Here is a 23,632-nt window from a genome sequence, read left to right as displayed (position 1 = left end):
CGGAAGGGTCCCAGGGAGGAGACGACCCAGTCAGGGTGCAGTGTACCAACGATGAAACATACAACTTTCCTCTAGTTCCTAAATGCTTCCTCCCCTCCACTATCATAATCCCAGTTCTACCTTACAAATCTGGCTAGATCAGAGGATGTACATTGGTACAGATAGAAACTGGAAACACAGGGAATCGGGACAGATAACTCCTTCAGGACCAGTGTTGAGAGTGGCGATGCCTCGAAGTTGGAGGGAATGTGGGGTAGAAAGGGTAAACCGATTACAAGAGTCTATGTGTAGCCTCCTCCCTGGGGGATAGAAAGCAGAGAAGGGGGGGGGACATCAGACAGTATAACATGTGACAAAATGATAATAATTTATGAATTATTAAGGGTTCATGAGGGAGGGGGGAGTGGAGAGAGTGGGGAGGGAGGGGTAAAACGAGCAGCCGATATTAAGGGCTCAAGTATAAGGCAAATGTTTTGAGAATGATGATTCTCAACAGTGTACATATTGTGCTTGACACAATGGATGGATGTATGGATTGTGATAAGAATTGTGCGAGCCCCCAATAAAATGATTTAAAAAAAAGTAAATGCTTGTATTATTTTTTGGAAATAGAGGATGCGTTTTGGTGCTATGATTTTTAAATCTGTATTTTACAAATACTCCCTGCATTTGAGTTGATTCTGACTCATAGCGTCCTTATAGGACAGAGCAAAACTGCCTCCTAGGTCTCCAAGACTGTACATCTCTATGGAAGCGGCTGCCTCGTCTTTCTACAGGCCTTTCTCCTGCAGAGTAGCGGCGGGCTCCAACTGCAGATCTTTTGGTTAGCAGCTGTACGTTTTAACCACTGCGTCACCAGGGCACCCCCTTTTGAAAAAATAAAAACCAGATTGTTGTTTTTTTCTTCACATAGCATGGTTCAATTGCAGAGGTTCTAGTGGTGCCAGTGAGGACCCAGGCAAGCCCTATGTGCATTTCTGTCCCCGCCCCCTTTTAAACAGCTTTATTGACATATAGTTCCGCTCTGATACAATTCACCCCTTAATTCAATGATTTGTAATGTAGTCAGAGAAAGTTCCATATGAATTTTAGAAAAGGAATACAAATTGCTGTGAATCGAATGAAATGGAATGTTGGTGGTGTGGCTTTGTCAGCACAGAGCTGCTGATAAAGTGATGTACGTCATCTGGCCTTTCTTTCTCCGTGGAGCTTGGGGGCATAGTTCTCAGTGTCTGTGTTTATGTGGACGTTTGTGCCAGTGCCAGGCATCCTAAGAGGGCAGTTTCTGAAAACCTTTGGCAGGCAGGACCTTCCAGAAGGCCGAATTTTCTATCTTATAGGAGAGTCTGGCCGATGGTCACTTAAATGTACAGCTTCTATCTTGGATATTTCTTGCAGATGCATGCATCTACATATCCTGATCCTACCTCCTCCCCCCAAATAGTTCTGCATTAAAGTCACTTGAAGGAGTGTAGGTAATTTCATCGGATTTTCCTTCACTTTAGTTTAGGCCCCCCACTGATAACATACAGATCAAATTGTGAAAAAAACACGACAGTAGAGTTGATTATTTTTGTTTTGTGTGCATCACTCTTTCCAAATTAGTAAATAATTGTCCTCCGTATTGACTAAATAAAGAGAACACTTGTATTTGAAACACATTTGAAAACATATGTAGTAACCGCACATGTATTTTAGACAAAAGGTTTGACTGTTTCTGTTATCTAAACTTCTCACATATCTTTGCCCAGGTATTAAGGAAGCATCCCCCATGTAAATTAAACAAACCAAACTCCTGCCATTGAGCGGATCCTGGCTCGTGTGACCCTCTAGGGGGAAGTAGAACTGCCCCTGTGACTTTCAAAGGCTGCACATCGTTATAGGAATAGAAAGTCTCATCTTGCTGGTGGTTTTGAACTGCTGACTTTGTGGTTAGCAGCCCAACTTGTCACCACTACACCACCAGGGTGCCGTGTAGGCATGTGAAGATTCTTGGATGTAAAGAAAGCCTGAATAGAAAGGGAATGGATGATAGGAATACTTACAACTTTTCTAGTTACATAAAAGTTGAAGAAAACAAAAGCCAAGTATTCAAAGAATCGTTGGGGTTGGAGGTGGTGGTGGGGGATGGTTTAAGACACTTGCTAGCAAAGAAATATTTGCTTTGGCTTTACATGTTTAAGCTACTGTTATCCTACTAAAAAGAACTATTTTTGAAATAGTCAATTGACAATGCTTTACCATTATTATCCTCCCTCTCCTGCTCCTCCCGCCCTAACAAAGATTCTAGGGGTAGGAGGAATCATTTTGCATATCATTGTCTAATTTCATTGCAATTTAATATTTCATTATAATGGGGGATTTTCTATATTATTTATTTATACCCAAATTATTTAAACTCTGCTATAAAGTTTTCTTGGCGTTTATTTGATTTTTGGTGTACTTAATTTCACAAGTCGTACCGTGATGCAGGCTGACCACAGACATGGTTAATGAAAAGCTAGGTTGTCTTTTAAAATTTTCCATCTTCATCTTGACTGATCTAGCCCAGCAAATGTGGATGTCTGTTCTCTTTGAAGAGAGCCGATATGTGATTTTCTTCTCAGTTGATCCTCTTGTTCTGTGTTTTAAAATTTTTTGTCCTTTAAATACTTCTGGGCAGCAAAGTAAATCATTGAAATAAGAAAAGCCGAATGTGTTATTTTAATTTAAAAAGGCCCAATAAAGGAAGTATTGTAATGTTTGTGTCTCTAATTTTAGCTATCAGTAAATATGAAAGATATATTTTAAATAACTGACTCTAAGTCAGAGGGTCTCCCCTCTGACTTCAGAAACTGAAGGTTACAATTTCTTATTTATTCAGAATTTAAATATTATTGAAAATATTAAACCACAATGAAGGTCCTTGTTTGTGAATCATTAAGTTAAATGGCAGTTTTCATTATTATCTGTAGTATTTATGAACTGTATTTTAAAACAGATACTTAGTATCTTTAAAAATAGATACTTGGTATCTTTAAAAATAGGAAACTTTTGTGGAATTGATTTTTAATAATTTAATCTTTCAGAGAGAGAGATGTTCAAGATCTCTGGTTTGATTAGAAAGAATAAACTGTTATATCCCAGTATTAATTTTAGTTGAGAGAGCAATACTTGGTTTTATTTTGAAGTTCTTTATGGCTAGCCTATTTAACAAGTTGTTTTTCCTGTATTATTTTCCTATGGATTATATTTCTAAATTATATTATTTATTTCTTTGTCATAGTATTTAAACCGAGGCTGCACTAGATATTTTGCTAACAAAGAAACTGACAAACAGATTTTACAGAACCGCAAAAGTCCTGAGGTACAGTAGACTTATTTTTTGTTAAAATATTCATTGCGAATTTGCCATGTTGAAAGATATATTAATTATTTTGGAGCCCAAATAATGTATTGTACTTTTTGCCTAATGCCTTAAAAAAAGGGCACAAAAAAATTAAGTATTCATCTCATTATCTCTGACAGTTCAACACTCAGTGCCTTTCTTGGTACCTGTGGAACCAGCAGGTTTGGAGAGGTTAGGCTACTCTGCATATTCTTTTCAAGTGTGATCATATTGAATTGTCAAAGAATCACTGTCTTTCAGCACTTTTGAAACTTGCTCTAACATGGTATACCCATTTGGGATATAGACTACTAGGAGATGAAAGAGTTTATGAAAAAAATAAAAAGATAATGGAATTTTAAAATGAACTTTTTGAAGCCCCTTCCTATATAGCTATGTACAGAATTATCAAATACATGTTTTACAATGTATTGTCTACATCAAGGTTGAAGCCATGAAGTACATAATAAACTGCGTAAACATTCTTGCTTATAAATTACTGTGTTTATCTTCAGAGCATCATATTTATGTAATGTCTTTATGAAAAGTGTTGTATGTTGATTTCATTAAATTATACTATTTCTAAGAGTAATTGGGTACAATTATACTTTTAAGTGTCATTTATAAGACATTAAATCATTAATTTAAAATCCATGATCACTTATAATTTTCTATTCAGTGTACTTAAGTATTAAGCTGTATTAAGTTTTATGTCCAAGGTTTTTGAATTATGAAATGATGAATAGGGATTTATTATAGATACTAGTTAATATTATCTTTGTTAATTCTATCAAAATTTTTATGTCAAATATTTATTTGAACAAGTTTTATTCCAGTTGGTTGATAATACTGTTGGATCTATGAGTCAGTTATTTTTGAATCCTTAAATTGAATGTAGTCATAGAGAAGAATAGAAAGTAAATGCAAATTCCCATTATTTTGAGTTCTATGCAGATGAGTCTTAAGTTAGATTTTTTTTTCTTAAGTTAGATTTTTATGTGCCTGTTTTATATATCATGTTAGACACATATTTCTGAGCTGTAAATCACAAATTTTATGTTTTAGCCATGGTTGGCACTTTAAGAAGTAGCATTAATACTTATTATGGAATCCTCCTTTGCCTTGATAAGGCTTTATAAAGTACCCTGATAATATACAAGCTGTATTCTCTTATTTTAAGATAATGGACACATTCCTTAGTGGGATATTGCAGCTACCCTAAAGGAAAAAATAGTAATATACATTTGATATTTTGACCTGGGAGAAACTGAGTAGAGTGGAAACAAAACCAGAGCTTCCTCGGCAAAGAAGAAAATGTGGTTGTTTGATTCTTGAGTCAGCATACTTGTCTGTTAGTAATCACATTACTGTTTGCTTACATGTACATACATGAGCGGTGGATTAATATCTCTAAATTACTTTTTATGTCTTCTTTATCAGGAGGATGAGGTGATCATTTTGAATAATTAGAATTTTTTCCCCTAATTTTCTTAGAATGTTTTAAAACTATATCCTTCTTGAGAGAATGCAGTATTCTTAGTCTTCACAATAGCAATGTGTTTATTACATTTGATTTAAACAATTTTAATGAAGCATTCAATCGGGAGACTAAAAATTCTGCATATGATGTCCTTTCTTTTAATGCTGGCTGCATGTGCTTGTTTCCTTTGCTTCTGTGCAGAATGAGATTGAATTTCACTACCTAGATATTTTCCAGAAATTTTGAACAAGCATAATTGAACATTAAAAATATGGAAATATTGCAGAAAGACAATTACCACTTCAAATGGGAAGCCGTTTTGTTTTTTGAAAATTTTCCTGTAAGGTTCTTGATGGCCAGTTGACTTTGTTATCTAATGTTTAACTGTACTGCTTCATTCAGAAATTCTGGAAGATTCCTAGTTTCACCTTGTATCCAGTAACTTATATGTTCCTCTTTCTAGTTTTTGTAGATTTGACTGCCTTCTTCTCTTTTCCCAAGTTTGCTACAAGTTCAACAAATGCATACTTTGAATATGTCCTTTCAGGAAGAAGTACAAACCCTCCATGCTATTAATTTTCTGAAATGCTTTCAGTCATTATAATTTTGTAACTTTGGGTCAGTTACATTTTGTAACTTTGGGTCAGCTCTGATCTATAGTAACCTTATGTACAACAAAATAGAATGCATACATTATCCTTGAAATAAGCAAAATGCTTATTCATACGTACAGAAATATTTTAAAAAATTATTCTCAGTCTTCAAACATTCTGTGAGCCCTCTACTATCAGCCTGTGTTTATTGGTGCAGCTGATAACAATTAACCTGAAGGCAATGCAATGCTGAGTGTCTAATGTAAATAAATTTATATTACAATTGTTTTACCGCATTTTTTTTTGTTCTGTGGATTCGTGCTGCTTTATCTGATGATATTCTTTTTTAATCCCACTCAGTTTATATCTGTATGTAATAGCTTAGTATTATAATATCTTAGGGTTAAAATTATAATGATTTTTTTAACTGAAATTTTTATTGAGACAGTTGTGGATTCACATACAGTTGTAAGAAATAATGTAGGGAAACCTCATAATACTTACTTGGTCATTCACCTTTTGAATGTTATTTTGAATAGTACATTTTTTGCCATAGAAAATTTTTCGTTTTGCATGTGCTATATAGTGCACTGGAAGTCTATTTTACTTAAGTCATATGAACAAGTTAACAGGTGACTTTTTGTGTGGTAGCATCTTAAGGCAGGCGCCTTGAAAGACCCTCTGCTGGACGACCATGGGGATTTCATTCGGATGTGCACAGCCATGAAGAAGATCGGTTTGGGTGATGAAGAAAAGCTTGATCTGTTTCGCGTAGTAGCTGGTGTCCTGCACCTGGGAAATATTGATTTTGAGGAAGCCGGCAGCACTTCAGGTTGATTTTTTGATTTGTTGTATAAAAAGGCATGGAATTACAGAGATGTTTCATTATTTTTTGTCATATGTGATTGGATATGTTTACATGCAGGTTTGTTAATACATGCCCTGAAGTTTCTAGACCATACGGTGTTGTTTGATGAATCTTCCAAATGAGGGATGCTTTGTTATCTGTCAATCTTGGCACTGTTCTGAACAAATCAATGATATTAAACCTTATGTTTTCGGAGGACAAGTCACTTTGTTATTGGTTCCTGTTGAGTCCAGTTTTGGCTCCAGTGATCCTGTGTGCACAGTAGAACTGCCCTACAGGGTTTTGTTGGCTGCAATCTTTATGAAGCAGTTTGCCTTTTCTTTCTCCCTTGGAGCCGCTGAATGAATTTAAGCTACCAACCTTTTGATTAACAGCTGAGTTTCTAAAAATTTTCAACTCACATCATTATGCTTTCTCTATAATTAAAGATATTAATTCTCTATCATTTACTAATATATATTTGATATTTTTCTAGTTTGCTGATTTGAATTTAGATAAATTAATAAGGGTAATTGAACATATATATTGCTATATGTGTCTATATTCTTTAGTAATGGTAAATGTAAATATATTATGCTTCATGCAAATGAAAAAGGATATTTTTATGCCTGGATGATAACAACTTGTCAGCCTCAGCGTGCATAAACAATAAGACTTTGTGTCATCCTGAAACTGATCCATGAGTGTATGGATTGCAGACTGAGGATGGGGTTAAATATAGGTAAGTTCTTTTTGGACACAACCATATCCATTCTTATATGTAGGAGAGTAAGATTAAAAAAGTATTGCTACTAAGGTTTTAGTTTTTACATACATGGGTTATTCCAAACAAAACGTATTTAAACGTGTCGCTGGGATTGGTGAATGGCTGCAGACTAGACGTCTCAGTAATACACTTGTATTAGTTTCACCAGGGTACCTTCAAGGGGAAAACAGCTCACTCTAAACAGGGGCCTCCAAGGGACTCTGCTGGGCCAGTTAAAGTAAGGCAGAGAGATCAGCTCAGTAGGGTGTGACTTTTGGGGGATTCCAAGGCCGTTGTCTTGGTGGATTTTCCCAAAGGCCATACAGAATGATCGTGGGGTTTTATTATGAAGTTGAAAAGAAAATAGAAAACTCCGTTAGTGAGACAAAGAGTTGCACGGAAGCATTTTTCCCCAATCACAACCAGGTACCTGCTCATTCGTGAAGAGTAGCAAGGGTGGTCCCATTAGATTTTCTTTGGGAAAGCTCATGCCATCTACTCTCCTGCCCCAATCTTGACTTCCTTAGGCTGGTTTTTGTTCCCCAAATTCAAAGAACACTTAAAAGGAACATGATTTGATCTTCCTCAAGAATATCAAAACTGCCAAGAGCACAGAATTCTCCTAGGAAGGGTTAGAGGAATGAAAATATCACCTTCAGAAATTGAGAAGCAATAGCATCACATTTTGATATTTTTGTTTAATAAAATGTTTTATGGTTTTGGACGCACTTGTACATACTAGTCAGTACATGGACTTAATTTTTTTCTTTTTTTTTTTTTTGGTGTCAAGCACATTTGTGCATTTATTGCCCTCATCATTCTCGAAACATTTGCTTTCTACTTGAGCCCTTGGTATCAGCTCCTCATTTCCCCCTCCCTACCTGCCCCCCTCACTCATGAACCCTTGATAATTTATAAATTATTATTATTTCATCAGTTTTCAACAGTTTATTGCCTATAATTCACATATCATACAGTTCACTAGTCCAGGCACATCAAGAGAATAACGTTATGCGACCGTCACCACAACCGTTGAAGAAGGTTTTCTCATCACTATTAGCTCCCCATTTCCCATCAACCTCCTTTGTAATCTAGTTATTCTCTCTATAGATTTACTTATCCTGGATTTCATACACAGAAAAACATTAACAAACAAAAAACTAACAAGCATAGCAAAGTAAAACATAAAAACCTCAATAGTAAAGAAAGCGGAAAAAATGAAAAACTAGAACAAACTTAAATGGGTCATAAGGGCGATCAAATGATGGGATGCCAACTGCATCTGTATTTTAACCTAACTGCATCTGTAACAATCTACTTTACAACCATGTATGATGAACGTTAGCAAGGGTAGTCCCATCCCCGGTCAGTGCTTGGATATTAATATCAACCCCCAGAGGCTCTCCGAGCCTTAGGCTCTTCCAATATAAAGTAATCCACGAGGAGTGCTTTTAATGCAGAGTTGTACCTGGTGCTAGTTATGCTTATTGGTAATGGGCCCAAGAAAAAAGGAAAAGATGATTTTAAAAAATAGGTCTCCTATGTGCAAGACCATTCATATATTTTGTTTCATCTAAAGATCATCATAAGCAAAGAAGTTTGAACCGGTGGAAAAGAAAATACTATGATTAATCTGTAAAATGTAAATATGAAACAGGATTTATCATAAGTTATAGTAATTCCGGAGCATATGTTAATTGTCCCTTTTGCCCCAGATCACTGAAGCTCCCTGAGAGTTCTGATCCGTGCATGGGCAGATTGAAATGGAGAGATTTAGTTACTTTCAGGTTTAATTGTCTGTGCTTCTGAAAAGTGAATATATCAGATCCAACACAGTGTAGTGGCTACAAAAGAGCAGATGGTCTCAGTTTCTTCCCTTGTAAAGTGGGAATCATAATAGTTTCTACTGGTTATTGAAAAGAAGAATAGATGAAATAAATATTTGTGAAGAGCTTTGAATATTAGTATCTGACACACAGTACTAACACTGTAAGAGTTTTAAGTGGTAATTAAAATAAGAGCTCATGGTCTATTTCTTCTATTTTACTGATTTGTCATAATGAAATTCCCATTGAAGTTTTTGAGTTAGTCAGTATTGAAATAAAGTATTTACTTAAATATTGACTTTAAAAATATTTGTATTGTGGCAACACGTGTACAGATATGCTTCATACAGTTGATGTGTGGATTATTATAAGAGCTGGAAGAGCCCATTAAAATGATCTTTAAAAAATTGTAGAGTGTATTTTTATATATTATTAGCAATAATATAGTAATAGTAATTAACTTTTATGTAGTTCTTACTCTATACCAGGCCCTATTTCAAACACTTTACATATGTTAACTTACTGAAAATTATAACAACCTTATAAATTAGATATTCTTAGTGTCCCCAGTTTAGAGCTGAGGAAACTGAAGCACAGTAAGTGGTAGAGTCTTATCAACTCAGAGGCTAAAAGTGAGGTAGGAAACTGTCTTCCTATAAAATTGTTTTCTAGCAGTCTTATAAATAGAAATTAATGAGATATGATGAATAGGTAGTAGTAATTGCCTGCTACTTACCTTCTGCCTTCATCTCCAAGCAACACAAATACCTGCATACGCCCACACACATGTAGACACAAATTCTTGTCCAAGTGGACACATTAAAACTTATTTTCACTTTTGCCACAAAATTTTTCTTTGAAGTTTTGGAGACTTACAGATTTTAATAGGGCATTATGTCTTATGTGTCTAGATATTTAATATATCACAGACTATAATTCATCAGTGCATTTTGCTTACAGGATCATAATAATGAAATACTGTCAGGTTAGTATTGACAGACTTGTTCTACATGAAGGCTTTGAGGTGACCTTGACATTCTGCATGTCTGGCAGGGGTGGTGAAAAAGTGAGGTGAAACCAAGAATTACATACATGATAGTTTTTTTAGCCCCTGGCAACAGCTCCTCATCCCGCCCCCCCCCTGTGTTAGTCTGGGTACTTTAGAGAAACAAATCCACAGAAACCCATGTATAAGAGAGAATTTTATATAAAGGTTAAGTGCGCATCAAGAAAACATCCCAGCCCAGTGCTGCCCAAACCCACAAGTCCAACATTAACCCATTAACCCATATGTCCAACACCAATCCACAAAGTCCTCCTCTATCTCACAAAACACACGCAATGATGCTGACTGCAGGAGGAAAGCCGAGTCAGTGAATGTGTAAGCATCTCAGCATTGGCAGGTGTCTCCACACGGCTGCTCCAGCACCCAGGGCTGTATCGGGGTAGGTCCATGTGGCTTCTCCTCAGGAATGTCTTGCAGGAAGTGAGCCTTGCCAGCTAAAGCAGGGGACTGGCTAAGCCAGCTGCACCCTGGTCCGACCATCACAAAGCAAGAGACCAGAGAACTAGAAAGGTTAGGCTCATGGGGTCATTTATCCCTCTGCCCTTCAATTAATCCTACATGTGTTTATTGGCCAGGTTGGCACAATAAACTAACTACCTCACCTCCCTCCCCGCTCCCCTTCCCTCAAGAGCCCTTGATAATTTATAAATCATTATTTTGTCACATCTTGCACTGTCCGACGTCTCCTCTTACCCACTCCTCTCCTTTCAGTCCCCCAGGGAGGAGGTTATATATATGGATCCTTATAATCGTTTCCCCCTTTTTATGTAAATAAAGTGTAATTCAAAGAAATGGGCTTTAAAATGATATGCAAATGTTTATTAATTTATAATTATTCATTTAGTATAGTCATTAATATGTTCCTTAGGTGGTTGTAATCTGAAGAATAAATCTACCCAGTCATTGGAATATTGTGCCGAGTTACTGGGCTTGGACCAAGATGATCTTCGTGTGAGTTTAACCACGAGAGTCATGCTTACAACAGCAGGGGGCACTAAAGGAACAGTTATAAAGTAAGTTCCTCAACTCATTAGAAATTCTCTTTGCTGTTTGTCACGGAGCTGAATCTTAAAGTTGGTCTTTGTGCATAATTCATTCTTTTTATTATAATATTATAAAATCCCTGTCGATAGATGAAAATTCTGTGCATCTCATGTAATAAAACACCATATAAATAAGTGGGAATTTTCATAGCTACTAAATTGCTTTTTGAAGACACAAATTTTAAATTTATAAGCTAAGAGGTTTACTTTTACAGAACTATTAAAATATGACTTAATTGTACAATTAAAGATTTTCTGTAAGCTTTATATAATTTACTTTAGGAGTATATTTCCATGCAAACAAAATGTTGCACGTACTGTGTAAAACTTCAACTATGTAAAACTGACACCTAGCAAATGGAATTTCCCCATACCTTTAGGATTATTTGTTGAGAGAAAATTGCAATGACAAGAAAATGAGGGCATAGCTACAATTTAAACATCAATAACCAACCACCTCTAGATTGTGTCTTGCTATATGCCCTGTTTTAGTTCAGTGTCATATTTTAATACCTTTTTGCTTTTGTCACTGGAAATTAGGATATTATTTGCATTATCATGCTGGGACACTATAAAATTTTCATCTCCTCCATTGCTTGCTAAATAAGACTGGTTGTGGGTTCTAGAGGAGCCCTGGTTGTATAGTGGTTATGCATTGGCCTACAATCTGCATGGTTGGCAGTTCAAAACCACCAGCAGCTCTGCAGGAGAAAGACTGGGCTTTCTACTCCCTTAAAGAGTCATAAACTTGGAAACCCACAGGGGCTAACCATGAGTGAGCATTGACTCAATGGCAGTGAGTTGAGTGGGTTTTAGTGACATATTTCTGTAACTTTCCTAACAAATTAGAATAAGATGGGTTCTTCCCTCCCCCCCCAAAAAAGCTTAAGCCAGTTGTCATTGACTTGAAGCCAGTTCGTGTGTCATAGTGGGTCCCTGAGTAGAACTTTGCACCATAGGAATACTGTAGTGCCAACATTTCTGAAAATCTTAGCAAAGTATTCTTTGTCTGATTCTTTGCTAATCCTTAGTTATTATTATTATAAAGAAAAACCTGGCAAGGCGGGTATAGAGTAGTGCCCCATAGTTGCTCAGAGGCCTAAAGGTTTTATGTAGGACTTCAGGGATCACTTCCGCCATTTGCCGTTTGCGCCAAGGGACTTATGTATGGGTATGAGGTGTCCACAGGAGATTCACTTTTAAAAAGGGTTTCTCTGCGGGAAGTTTTAGTTATCAGACCACTATTTAAAAAGGATTCAAGAATCACACTGACCTAGATGACTTTAAGGAACCTTTGAAATTTCTTTTTTTTTTCTTTCCTGGTATTCTTGTGATACCCCACGCCTCCCTTTCTGACAGCTTTTAGCAGTGTTTGGGAATTTTCTTTGATGCCACTCTCCTATCTTAAGACTGTAGTTTTCTTGAGGGGAGAGGCTGTGTATGCAGCATCAAATACTGGCACACTGTGTGGTTACTTAATATCACATAGTAGAGGTAGGTAATTCACATCTTAAGATGTAAACTCCCCCCCCCCCAAACAATATAAACAAGTTACCATTTTAAAAGAAATTAAGTATAATTTCCTTGTATTTATGGAAAAATCAAAAGGAAGACCAGTATCTGAGTAACTTTTATGTATCTAGCTTGCATAAACAAAAAACTCACTACCATCGAGTCAGTGCTGACTCATAGTGACCCTGTAGGAGAGGGTAGAACTAACCCTGTGGGTTTTCAACATTGTAACTGTTTATGAGAGTAGAAAGTCCTGTCTTTCTCCTGAGGAGCTGCTGGTGGTTTTGAACTGCGGACCTTGAGAATCACAGCACAACTCGTAATCATTATGCCACCAGGGCTCTGTAGGGAAGTGTAAATTAAGGTTCAAAAGGTTTTTCTTTTCAGGCCCAAAGTTCTTATAACCAATAACATATCTATGTCTATATATATGTATATATTAATTTAGGTGATAGTTTTTTAAAAGGAGTCTGGTGGTGCTAATCATAGGGTTGGCGGTTCAAGCCCATAAACCACATAGGATGAAGACAAGGCTGCCTGTTTCTGTAAAGATATACAGTCTAAGAAACCTAAAGGAGCAATTTTATTCTGCGTCTAGAGTCTCTGTGCGTTGGAATGAACTCAGTGGCAGTGGACTTAGATGTTTAATTTAATAGCATGCAGTCCATTTAGTTCTTCTCTTCGTTTCACTGAGCCTCATTTATGCTTATTTACACGTGATTCAGGCACCTTTGTATTTTGTTCTTTCTAGTGATTGTGCTTAGGTGTCTGGCATCCTTTCACAAAACAGCACTGTAAAGAATTCTCATTGGTATCACGCTCTTCTACTAGGGTGCCCTTGAAAGTGGAGCAAGCAAACAATGCCCGTGATGCTTTGGCAAAGACAGTCTACAGCCATCTCTTTGATCATGTGGTAAACAGAGTAAATCAGTGCTTCCCTTTCGAAACATCATCCTATTTTATTGGAGTTCTAGATATTGCTGGATTTGGTAAGTGTAACTGTGAGTTTGTATTTGTTCAATATTTTTTCATTTTGTTTCCTACATTATTTTAAAATAAAATACTAAAAAGTGAGCTTGTCCCTCTTGTAATATTTTTTACTTAATATACTTTAAGCCAGGGGTCCTCAAACTATGGCCCGCGGGCCACATGCAGCTCGTCGAGGACATTTATCCAGCCTGCCAGGTGTTTTTGACCGTTTTGTTTTTTTACTTCAAAATAAGATATGTGCAGTGTGCATAGGAATTTGTTCATAGTTTTTTTTTTAAACTACAGTCTGGCCCTCCAATGGTCTGAGGCACAGTGAACTGGCCCCCTGTTTAAAAAGTTTGAGGACCTCTGCTTTTAAGCTATACACACAAACCTACATTTCATACTATAGTTTAAATAAGAAGCTGATGCTTTAAACAAAATTCCTGGTTAGTTTTGGTCTCACTAATGCTAAAATTAAACACGGTGATTGAAATCACTGTAGTAAAGGGATGTCTCTAAACTCTTAATACAGATGAGTAAAGTAAGCTCTTGAGTGCTACTCAAACTAGTAATTAAGTCATGAACATTTTTAATGTACTTTGAAAAATTGTGCAGAAAGTACAGAGTGTTCTCATCTACTTGAATGACATATTTGCCTATTGTGTAAAGCTGGGTATAGGCTGACCTTGATTATAAGACAACCTGATTACTTTGTATAAAGTTTGTAGCTTTAATAGTGAATAAGTAGGTTTTTCTAATTAATTTTATACCAGATTAAGACCAAAATGAATAATATCTGAGATCCCGTTTGAAGTTGTGCAACCTGACTTGAAATGTGTTCCTTAGACCTCAGTGTTGCTGCTTTATTCTGAAAGGCTTGTAAAATCTCCAAAACAAATCTGACTTTGGGGACCAATTTTGAGTTGGGCTTTATTGTTTCGTTGGCTGTGGGGGGTGGGGGGGTGGAGCCTTACTCCTTTGTGATTAATTTGCCTTTGTCCAAGGAAGGTGTATGTATTCACATTTTAGGAGGAGCAGAGTTTTTGTTTGCCAGCCTAATTCAGTGGGTGTTTAAGATTTCATGGCAAACCTTTTGTTTGAATGCAGAGGAACACCTGTGACTGAATTAGGATTTCCCAGTCTTCAGACAGTTGTTCCCTGACCTGGGCCAGTGTAATGTAGCACACACACAGACTCAAAAACATGTTAGACCTAGAGGGATCTCAGAGCTCATATAGTACAGTTCCTTAATTTTAGCAATTAGTGTTCACAGCATGGATACCTAAAATATTACAGATGCAATCGCAAAAATATTTCAAAACACCTATATTTTAAGCCTTTCTTTGTTTTAATTAACTTTGAGTGCTCTAATAATTCCTGCTTTAAAAATTATGTGAAAAGTGGTTTACCTCTAGTATACTTTGCCAAACTAGAACGGGCATACAGACCCCATCAGGACACGCCAAATCAGAGGAGCCATAAGATATTAAGATATTCCGTATGACACAAACTTTTTTTGTCAAGTGAAACAAGGTATTTTAATTCTTGACAAAAGTTGTCTTGAAATAAGTATTTGTGTAGCATAGAACAATTGCATTTGTTTATTTTTACTTATTTATTTTACTTATTTATTCAACTAAGCATTGACGTATTAAATTGTTATCCTGCAGTGAATTTGAGTAGGACGTTGACCTAGTGATGACTCTCACTTTTGGTTTTATGTTTTCAGAGTACTTTGAACATAACAGTTTTGAACAATTTTGCATCAACTATTGCAATGAAAAACTTCAACAATTTTTTAATGAAAGGATTCTGAAGGAGGTAATTGCCATTCTATTTAAGAATTATATTAAGCAATTTAAAATGTCAAGGCCCAGAGCTGTGCCCATTGCCTTGATTGAGGCACTGTAAGAAAAGGTGGCCCAGGTAATCACCAAAGCCTGGTTGCTGCTTAGGCGCATTGGCCTCACTAATGACATTGCGGGACCTCTGGGGATCCAGCCCTTGGTAGATGCCTTGTCAGAAGCCAGGAACATCATTGCTTCTTAGTAGTGATTTTATCAAGCTTAATTTTGCTGTTTCTTTTTTAATTCTGTTGTCTATTTCTAACCAGCTTAGGACTTTCATTATTGCCATTTCTTCTGTCCTTCCAACAAGTCTCTCTGCTTCTGCCCACTCGACATGCTCTCTCTGGTAGCAAAACGCTCAAGCCAGGAGTTTTGATGGGGTGTGGAGCGTTTGGCTTGGGCATGTCTCCAGTCCAATAAAGAACATCTGCTACTTAGTAAATTACTGTGGACATGGGGGAACTCAAAATTGCAAGTCTAATAAAGCTACTTTATATTTTTCCAAAGAGTTCAGAAGCACAAGTCTGTCCAGGTAATCTTGCCGGAGGTGATTTGTGCTTAGTCTCACTACTTTTTCCTCTGCTAGTTCACACCTGCAATGCTTCCTACCAGGACCCTTGAGCTTGCCTCCTTTGTACCTTTTGAGATATGTTTTACTGAATAAAGACACAAGGAATTAAATGGATTTTAGAGGTCTTCAAGCCTCGCTTTTTTCTTTACAGAAGAAACCCAGTTTTCTGTGCATTCTGCCATTTACAAGATCACAGGAATCTGAGCTTATACTCATGGCTGCTGGTCAACAAGACTGCTCCCTTCCGTGTTCTGACTCTGCTGTCTTCTAGGATTCTGTTTGTCTGTATGGTTGAAGGAGTGTGAATATCTCTGTGCTGCTCCAGCTTCGCCCTCCCATCTTTAGTGTCTCGTTGTTTATGGGCTTCCTACAATATTCTAAGTTTGTACATATTACTTATATAACCAATTACATTGGGTTGACTCATGGCAATCCCATGCATATCAGAAGAACTGTGCCTCATAGGGTTTCAAATGGCTGACTTTTAAGAAACGAGTATATTTCAACGTGCATGTAGGTGGACTTGAACCGCCAACCTTTTGTTAAATTTTTACATCATTGGTTCTCCTTTACTTATATATTGTTGTCATTAGTTGCTGTCAACTTAATTCCAACTCTAGTTAGAGCTGCTTCATAGTGTTTTCACAGAAGCATATTGCCAGGCTTGTTGTCTGAGGTGGCTTTGATGGGTGGGTTTGAACCATTAACCTTCCAACTGGTAGTTGAAAACATAACTGTTTGTGCCACAGAGGAACTCTTTCTTATATACTATACTCACTGCCATCACGTCAATTCTGACTTACAGTGACTGTATAGGACAGGGTGGAACTGCCCCTTTGGCTTTCCGAGACAGTATCTTTTTATGGGAATAGAAAGTCCCATCTTTCTCTTGCAGAGCGACTAGTGGTTTTGAACTGCAGACCTTGGAATTAGCAGCCCAATGCTTCTCCAACAGCACCACCATGGCTCTTCTGAGCAAGATATTTTCTCTAAAATATTTCTTCTAACTGCATTCGTGCTTCAGTTGCCATGAGATGTTTGACACGCATTCTTTCTGCTTAGCAATCTCTAACCTTTGCCTTTCACATAAAACCCAATGAGAGGCTGTATTTAGAAAGAAGAACTGTGTTAGAGGGAACTGTGTCTTGATTTAAGTTTATTTTCTATTATAGTCTTAAATATGTACATTTTAAATTCAGGATTGGGTTTAACTGGACAGTACCCTCTAGAATGACAGAAATTTTTTCAACAATCAGAAACTGTTAAAACACATTAATCTAAGCCCATTGTGTGCTATATCTATCTATGGTTATGTGTATGTATATATAGGTTTAAAGAAGATATTAGACTTATATTAAATATAGAGACTCAATTTTGGTTCATACAGCTTTTTTCCAAGTTACATTTATTTCCAAATGGTATGTACTTTGTATATTCTGTCACATACACAGATAGGGTTGCTATGCGTCAGCACCTACTCAGGCACCTAATGACAACATTGCCTATCAGCATGAAGCTGTGGGAAAGCAAACTGCTCTTTACTTGATTTGGGTGTCTGGCTACAGATGGTCAGAATCGATGCTAGCCATTTTTTGAAAACTAGGGCTATTGGGACCTGTAAGAGATACTTCAAAAGGGAGCTGGCTTCAGATATAGATATCTGAACTTAAAAAATTGATTAAATTAAGTTCTTTTGTTCCTTCGAAAATTCCAGGGGTCAGAAAACTATAGTCCTGGGGGGTCACATCTGGCTAGCCACATCTTTTGCAAATAAAGTTTTATTTCTTTGTTTACTATTATCCGTGATTCCTGTAACCCAGTGACACAGTACAGCAATTTTGTGGAGACTGTATGATCTTCCAAGCTGACGGTATTTACTGTCTGGCCCTGACACATAATCTATTTTACTGAGAAGTCCCCCAGGTTTAAAGTTGCAAAACATGTTTCCAAGTCATGGTTTTGGAGTTTGGGTGGTTATCAGTAGGGTTCTCTGTGTTGATGGCTGCTCCGGATACTTCAAGAAAAGTGCTTATCTTTAAGAGAAATGTCTGTTAACCATTTATATTGATAGCACATCGCTTTGGACAAGGTTTCCCGCACACCCCTAATGTTTTTTAAGATCTTCCTCTCCATCCCATACAAGTTTGTGTTAGTCTGGGGAAACAAATCCACAGAAAGTCAGATGTATAAGAGAGAATGTTATATAAAGGGTAAGTGTACATTAAGAAAGCCTTCCAACCCAGTGCTGTCCAAGCCCATAAATCCAACATTAGCTCTTATGTCCGACACCGATCTACAAAGTCCTCTTCAATCTCACAAAACACACGCAATGATACTGACTGCAGGAGGAAAGTGGAATCAGTGAGTGTGTAAGCATCTTAGCGCTGGCAGGGGTCTCCACACGGCTTCTCCAGCACCCAGGGCTGCATGGGGTAGGTCCATGTGGCTTCTCCTCAGGGATGTCTTGTAGGAAGTGAGCCTTGCGAGGTGAAGCACGGAACTGGCCAAGGCAGCTGCACCCTGGTCCAACCATCAGAGAGCAAGAGACCCAGGAACTAGAAAGGCAAGGCTCATGGAGCCATTTATCTCTCCGTTTTTCAGTTAATCCCACATGTGTTTATTGGCCAAGTTGGCACAATAAACTTTACCTATATCAAAGTTTGATAGAAATCTTTATACTCTGACAAATCAGTAAATGTTACAGGCAGACATGGTACAGAACACAGAATGTTTCATGTTGCACAATACATACAATTATGCTTATTGTGATTATTTCATTTATTAGGAACAAGAACTCTATCAGAAAGAAGGCCTAGGTGTTAATGAAGTACATTATGTCGATAACCAGGACTGTATAGGTATGTATGATTTAGCTCTACTTTTGGCATATATGGGAAGATATAATGAATGAGTTTTGTAGTGATTTTTCTGTCCTCTATAGTTGTTATGACTGGCTAAGGGATTTAAGATTATGATATTAGGGAGAGGTTCTACATCTCCAATCCTATTGCTTGGGAGTGGTTTCTGGCAAGACCTCAAACTCGGTTATCTGAGCAGTTTTGTAAAGTCTGTTCTACTTATGATGATGGACATATCCTGCTGAAGAGGTTACATGTGCAAGCACGTGCGGGAGAGATTGAGCTGCTTGAGGAGTAGAGGGACGCATGAATTCCCGGGTTGGCCAGGCTCCCGGCGTTTGCCAGGCTTGGTTTTCCTGTGAGTAGGTCTGCTCCATCCTCCTCAGTTCATTGCCAGTGTCTTCGGCCTGGTTACAAGTTGACTTCAGAAGTCTACATGTCACATCCAGATCAGACTATGCAGTGGGAGAACGGCATCTGCGTTTTTGTTCTGTTTTTAACTGTTAAGAAGTATTTCCTGGAGACTTCCAGTAAGCACTATGTCACCTTTCCTTTTCCGATCCCATCTCTAAAAGCATTAAATAAACTTTGTTTTGAAAGCCGAGTTTGACAATGCAATGTGACAATATAGTACCATGCATTGGATTTGGACAAGACATTATTCTAATAATAGTGCTATTATTTTATCAGTGTAGCTTTCATCAGAGCACGTTTCTCTCCTACCTATAAAATCCACTTGGCACAGCAGATCCTCTCCCTCCTCTGTGTCCGGGACTGTGTGGTTTGATAGCCTGGGGTGGATGGAACTCCTCTCCTTCTGTTTATCCTTCAGCTCCCGTCACCCTCTGCCCACACTCAATTAAGAACACCCCACTCCAGTCTCTCCAGGGACACCGTTCTCTGATCAGCATCACTAGAATCTTGATGCTTTGAAACTTAAATCTTGTTCAGCAGTTCTTAAATCCCATAGTTTAAGCAGTCCACATTTTATAGCTGTTTTTGACAGGCAGGAAACTTCAAAAAAGCTTGACTAGAAGTAGAAAGAAGATGTGCTGTTGCGGAGTAGATTTTCTTTGAGGATGTACTTTAAACACATGTATAAAAGTAGTGCACACAAAGCTTCCTGGGTTTTGCTTCATCTTGAGTGTAGATGACATTTGGAACAGGTGATATATTTGGTTTTTAGCCTCTCATCCCAACTTACAGATGAAATGTTTTTATATTAATCTGCTTTCTTTATGGAGTGACTTTTTTCTCTTAGCCTGTTTAAAATATATCTTTTCATTTTCTAATACATTGTCAGGTTTGACATACTACGTGTCGACCTTTCATAGACTTTTAGAGAATGTATAGAGTCATATTTTACAGTGCTTCTTACCAGTCCTTGAAATTTGTGATCAGTTATTACCTATGTATTTTTATAATTTGGTTTCTATCCTATTGTAAACATTTTTAATTGCCCCCCCCATTGAAATAGATTTAATTGAAGCAAAGTTAGTGGGAATATTGGATATTTTGGATGAAGAAAACCGCCTTCCCCAGCCAAGTGACCAACACTTTACATCTGCAGTTCACCAGAAGCATAAGGATCACTTCCGGCTCACTGTGAGTGTACCGTTCCAAACCTGAGACTGGTCACTGGGAAGAGAAAGGGGCCCTGCTTCAAACACCCAGCTGCTCGCAGAGACGTTGGCAGTTGGAAGCCACCAACTGCTCTGCTGGAGGAAAGTGGCAGGCTTGCTTCTTCCACGAAGATTTGCAGCCTTGGAGACCCCCGGGCCACCTCTCTCTGTTCTCTTAGGGCTCTTGGAGTTGGAGAGTTGACTCAATAGCAGTACATTTGGGATGGGAAAGAAAATCTTTCAAAAGACACATTTACTCCACTTCACCTTCATGAGATAGTGATAGATTGTATGGGTTTTAAAATGACAATGCCACAGCCAATGCAGCATCTTTTGTCAATGCAGATGAATTTTTTGATGCTGGTGATCTGCCTAACCGAGGCTTTTTTCCTCTGGGTGGGAAGAGGTATGAGGAGAGGCTGGATTATGTGTTCTGAGAGGCCTCCAGGCTTTACATTTAAGAGGTCACACACCAAAGTCTTCCAGACCTGGGGGAAATGAAAGTGGGATCCAGCAGGCATAAGTGTTTGCTTGCAGTGGTGACAGTTGATGTGCTGACTGCATGGCTGGCGGTGATGGAGATGGTGGGTGAATCGAAAAACCTTGTCTACAGGGTACTGCCTCTGTCCAGCAGTTGCTTACCATGTTGACATCTTTACCCATCTGTGATACGGAAGAAATTTACCTGCTGTCTCCTTGTGCCCTTGACCACACGTCAGGAATCCCAAGGGATCCTAGGGTCATAGCCATCTCTCTGCTCATGTGTAAGGCCAGCAGTGAAGATCGTGCCTTTAGACTGGTAGAAGCATTCTGTGTTAGACAATTGGCAGATTCATTTTGATCCTCTTTTCTAGAGAGAGGGGATGGAAGCAGAGGCAGTAGAACCATCAGCAGGACTAGAGAGGAAAATAGAGCAGCAGGAAGACATGAGAGGTAGATTTAACGCCATCAACTTGCTTCCCTCAACTGCTGTGGGTCATAGAGCTTTGCTTGAACCTGTGCAGCAGTGAGCAGTAGAGCAGGACTCTCTGAGGCCACACTGTGTGACTGTTGACGTATTTCCTGTGCAGCTCTAATTCTAATCTTTAAAGTCGGTCAGCCTCACTGGGGCTAATAATACAAACATAGCTCATTATTGCGTGAGAAAGAGCCAGGTTAGCACCAAAGAAATGTGATGTTGGTTTTAGCCACAGCAACAGTTAAAGTGTTTGCACACTCGCAAAGGAGAGAGCACTGCTTAGTGGAATTAAGGAACCGACAGGCAGATGCCTCCCAGATTATACATTATTTCGAGATTTGACCCTGGGGTAGCACTTGGTGCTCTAGTGCACCCAGGAGATTGAGGGGTAATGGGTGTTCTTGTTTCCATGCCTCATTAACAAAGTTAAGAATCTGTGGGCACAAGGTTAAGTGGATTTGTTTGAAAAACTGATGTAATTCTGTTAACCTTCTCTAAGGACTCAATCCTACAACCACCTCTCCCATTAACCTGGAACTCTATACCTAAAGAGTCCTTGAAATGTGGAGCCTTTTTCTCTGAGTTCACTCGATTGGTTTAGAGCACCGCGTACACACTCACCAACTGTGGAATAGGATGGAAGATGATTGAGGTCTGTCTATTGGTCTGTGCGTCCGTCCTTCCTCCCCTGGTCGTCAGTTGTTAGCTGCCATCGGGCTTCCCGCCGTGCATGCGATCCCGGGTGTCACACAGTAGAACTGCTCCGTAGGGTTTCCTGGGCTGTAGTTTTTCAGGAAGCAGATTGCCAGGCTTTTTCTTCTGTGGAATTTCCAGCTGAGTTTAAAGCCCTGAGCATTTGTGTTAGTAGCGGATAGCAAATTGCTCATGAAATTGTAACCAGTGTCTGACAGTCATCCAACTCAAAGGGCAGCAAGTGCCATGCATGTGATGCAGCCACTTTTCTTAGAACTATGAGCAAGGCAATGAATCCCACTTTGTATAGGTCATTAATTTTGTTGTATTAATTTGAAAAATTTAAAGAAATCATTTCTTGAACACTTATTATGTGCTAGACACTGCTGTAAGGGTTTTGCTTGAATTTTAAAATACAATCCTCACAACAGTCATATTAGGCAGTTCCTATTAGGAGTCTTACAAATAAAACCTCACTGCGATTGAGTCAGTTCTGATGCAAAGCTGCCTTGTAGGACTGAGCAGAATTGCCCATGTGAAATTTCAAGACAGTAACTCTGGGAGTTGAAAGTCTAGTCTTCCTCCCTTTGAGCGGCTGGTGATTTTGAACTGCTGATGTTAGGTTAGCAGCCCAACTGATAACCAGGACGCTACCAGGACTCCTTAGGAGACATACAAAGAGAGGCCAACTGGCCGCTGTGTATCCCCCAGTGAGGAAGTGGTAGCTTTGGGAGTCAGGTTCTGGCAGTTTGGTTTAGGCCCCAGACTCTTACGTGTCCCCCACAGAGTGTAAAGTGGCACTGTAGTCTGTTAGCTCTTTGATCTTAAGTTAGGCACATAAGATTCCCAAGTCCTAGTTCGCTCACTTTTAAATGAGAAGTCCTAGTTCGCTCTCTTTCTTAACCTAAGGTTATTTTGAGGTCAGATTTAATTTTGACTCAAAAAAGCATTTCCAAATTAATATACAATATACACATAAGAAATGTTCCACTTTGATAAACTACTGCCATTGGTCCTACAGGACAGAGTAGAACTGCTCCCTAGGGCTTCCCAGGCCCTACATCTTCCCAGGAGCTGAGGCGCAGCAGGTGATTTCCTTTGAACTGCTGACAGAGTGGTTAGCAGCCCAAGATGTAACACACCACACCACCACCTCTCAAGTGACTTGCAGTTGGTTGCCCTTGAGTCGGTTTCGGTTTTCGGAGACCCCAGATGTGCAGAGTAGAATGCTCCGTGGAGTTCCTCCAGTAAATACAGGCCTATTGTCTAAACATGTTAGGATGTATGGTTTAAATCAGTCAGATTGCTTCAGGCTGATTTCAGGTGGGTTTTTTTTTTTTTCAATCTTTAAAAAAATTCCACTTTATTTTTAACATGTTACATTGAAGATAGACATAATAATACACATGGTGCATATATGTATGCATGTGTGACTTCTAACCAGTTTTTCTAGTATATGTTTAGGTATTCTTATTTATCTATTTGTTTATTTTTAAATCGTTTTATTAGGGCTCACACAACTCTTATCACAATCCATACACACATCAATTGTGTAAAGCACATTAGTACATTCATTGCCCTCATCATTCTCAAAACATTTGCTCTCCACTT

At 38.3% G+C, this 23,632-nt stretch overlaps 1 protein-coding gene across 4 annotated transcripts in view; it reads left to right on the top strand.

Moving 5' to 3' along the window:
• MYO6 (myosin VI) overlaps positions 1-23,632 on the top strand; it is a 185,029-nt gene that overhangs the window by 109,915 nt on the left and 51,482 nt on the right. For all 4 annotated transcript variants that reach the window (XM_030886766.2, XM_004696300.4, XM_030886763.2 and 1 more), the window contains exons 10-16: positions 3,266-3,346; positions 6,092-6,272; positions 10,814-10,958; positions 13,332-13,489; positions 15,202-15,293; positions 18,676-18,748; positions 20,226-20,353. In XM_030886766.2, coding sequence (XP_030742626.1) covers positions 3,266-3,346; positions 6,092-6,272; positions 10,814-10,958; positions 13,332-13,489; positions 15,202-15,293; positions 18,676-18,748; positions 20,226-20,353 — 858 coding nt within the window. The remainder of the gene's footprint in view (positions 1-3,265; positions 3,347-6,091; positions 6,273-10,813; positions 10,959-13,331; positions 13,490-15,201; positions 15,294-18,675; positions 18,749-20,225; positions 20,354-23,632) is intronic.

Source organism: Echinops telfairi, unplaced genomic scaffold (assembly GCF_000313985.2).
Source record: "Echinops telfairi isolate 266 unplaced genomic scaffold, ASM31398v2 ScPeMD7_3533;HRSCAF=4204_0, whole genome shotgun sequence".
Lineage (NCBI taxonomy): Eukaryota > Metazoa > Chordata > Mammalia > Afrosoricida > Tenrecidae > Echinops > Echinops telfairi.
The sequence above is the reverse complement of the archived record's forward strand: the minus strand, read 5'-3'. Positions and strand labels throughout refer to the sequence as shown.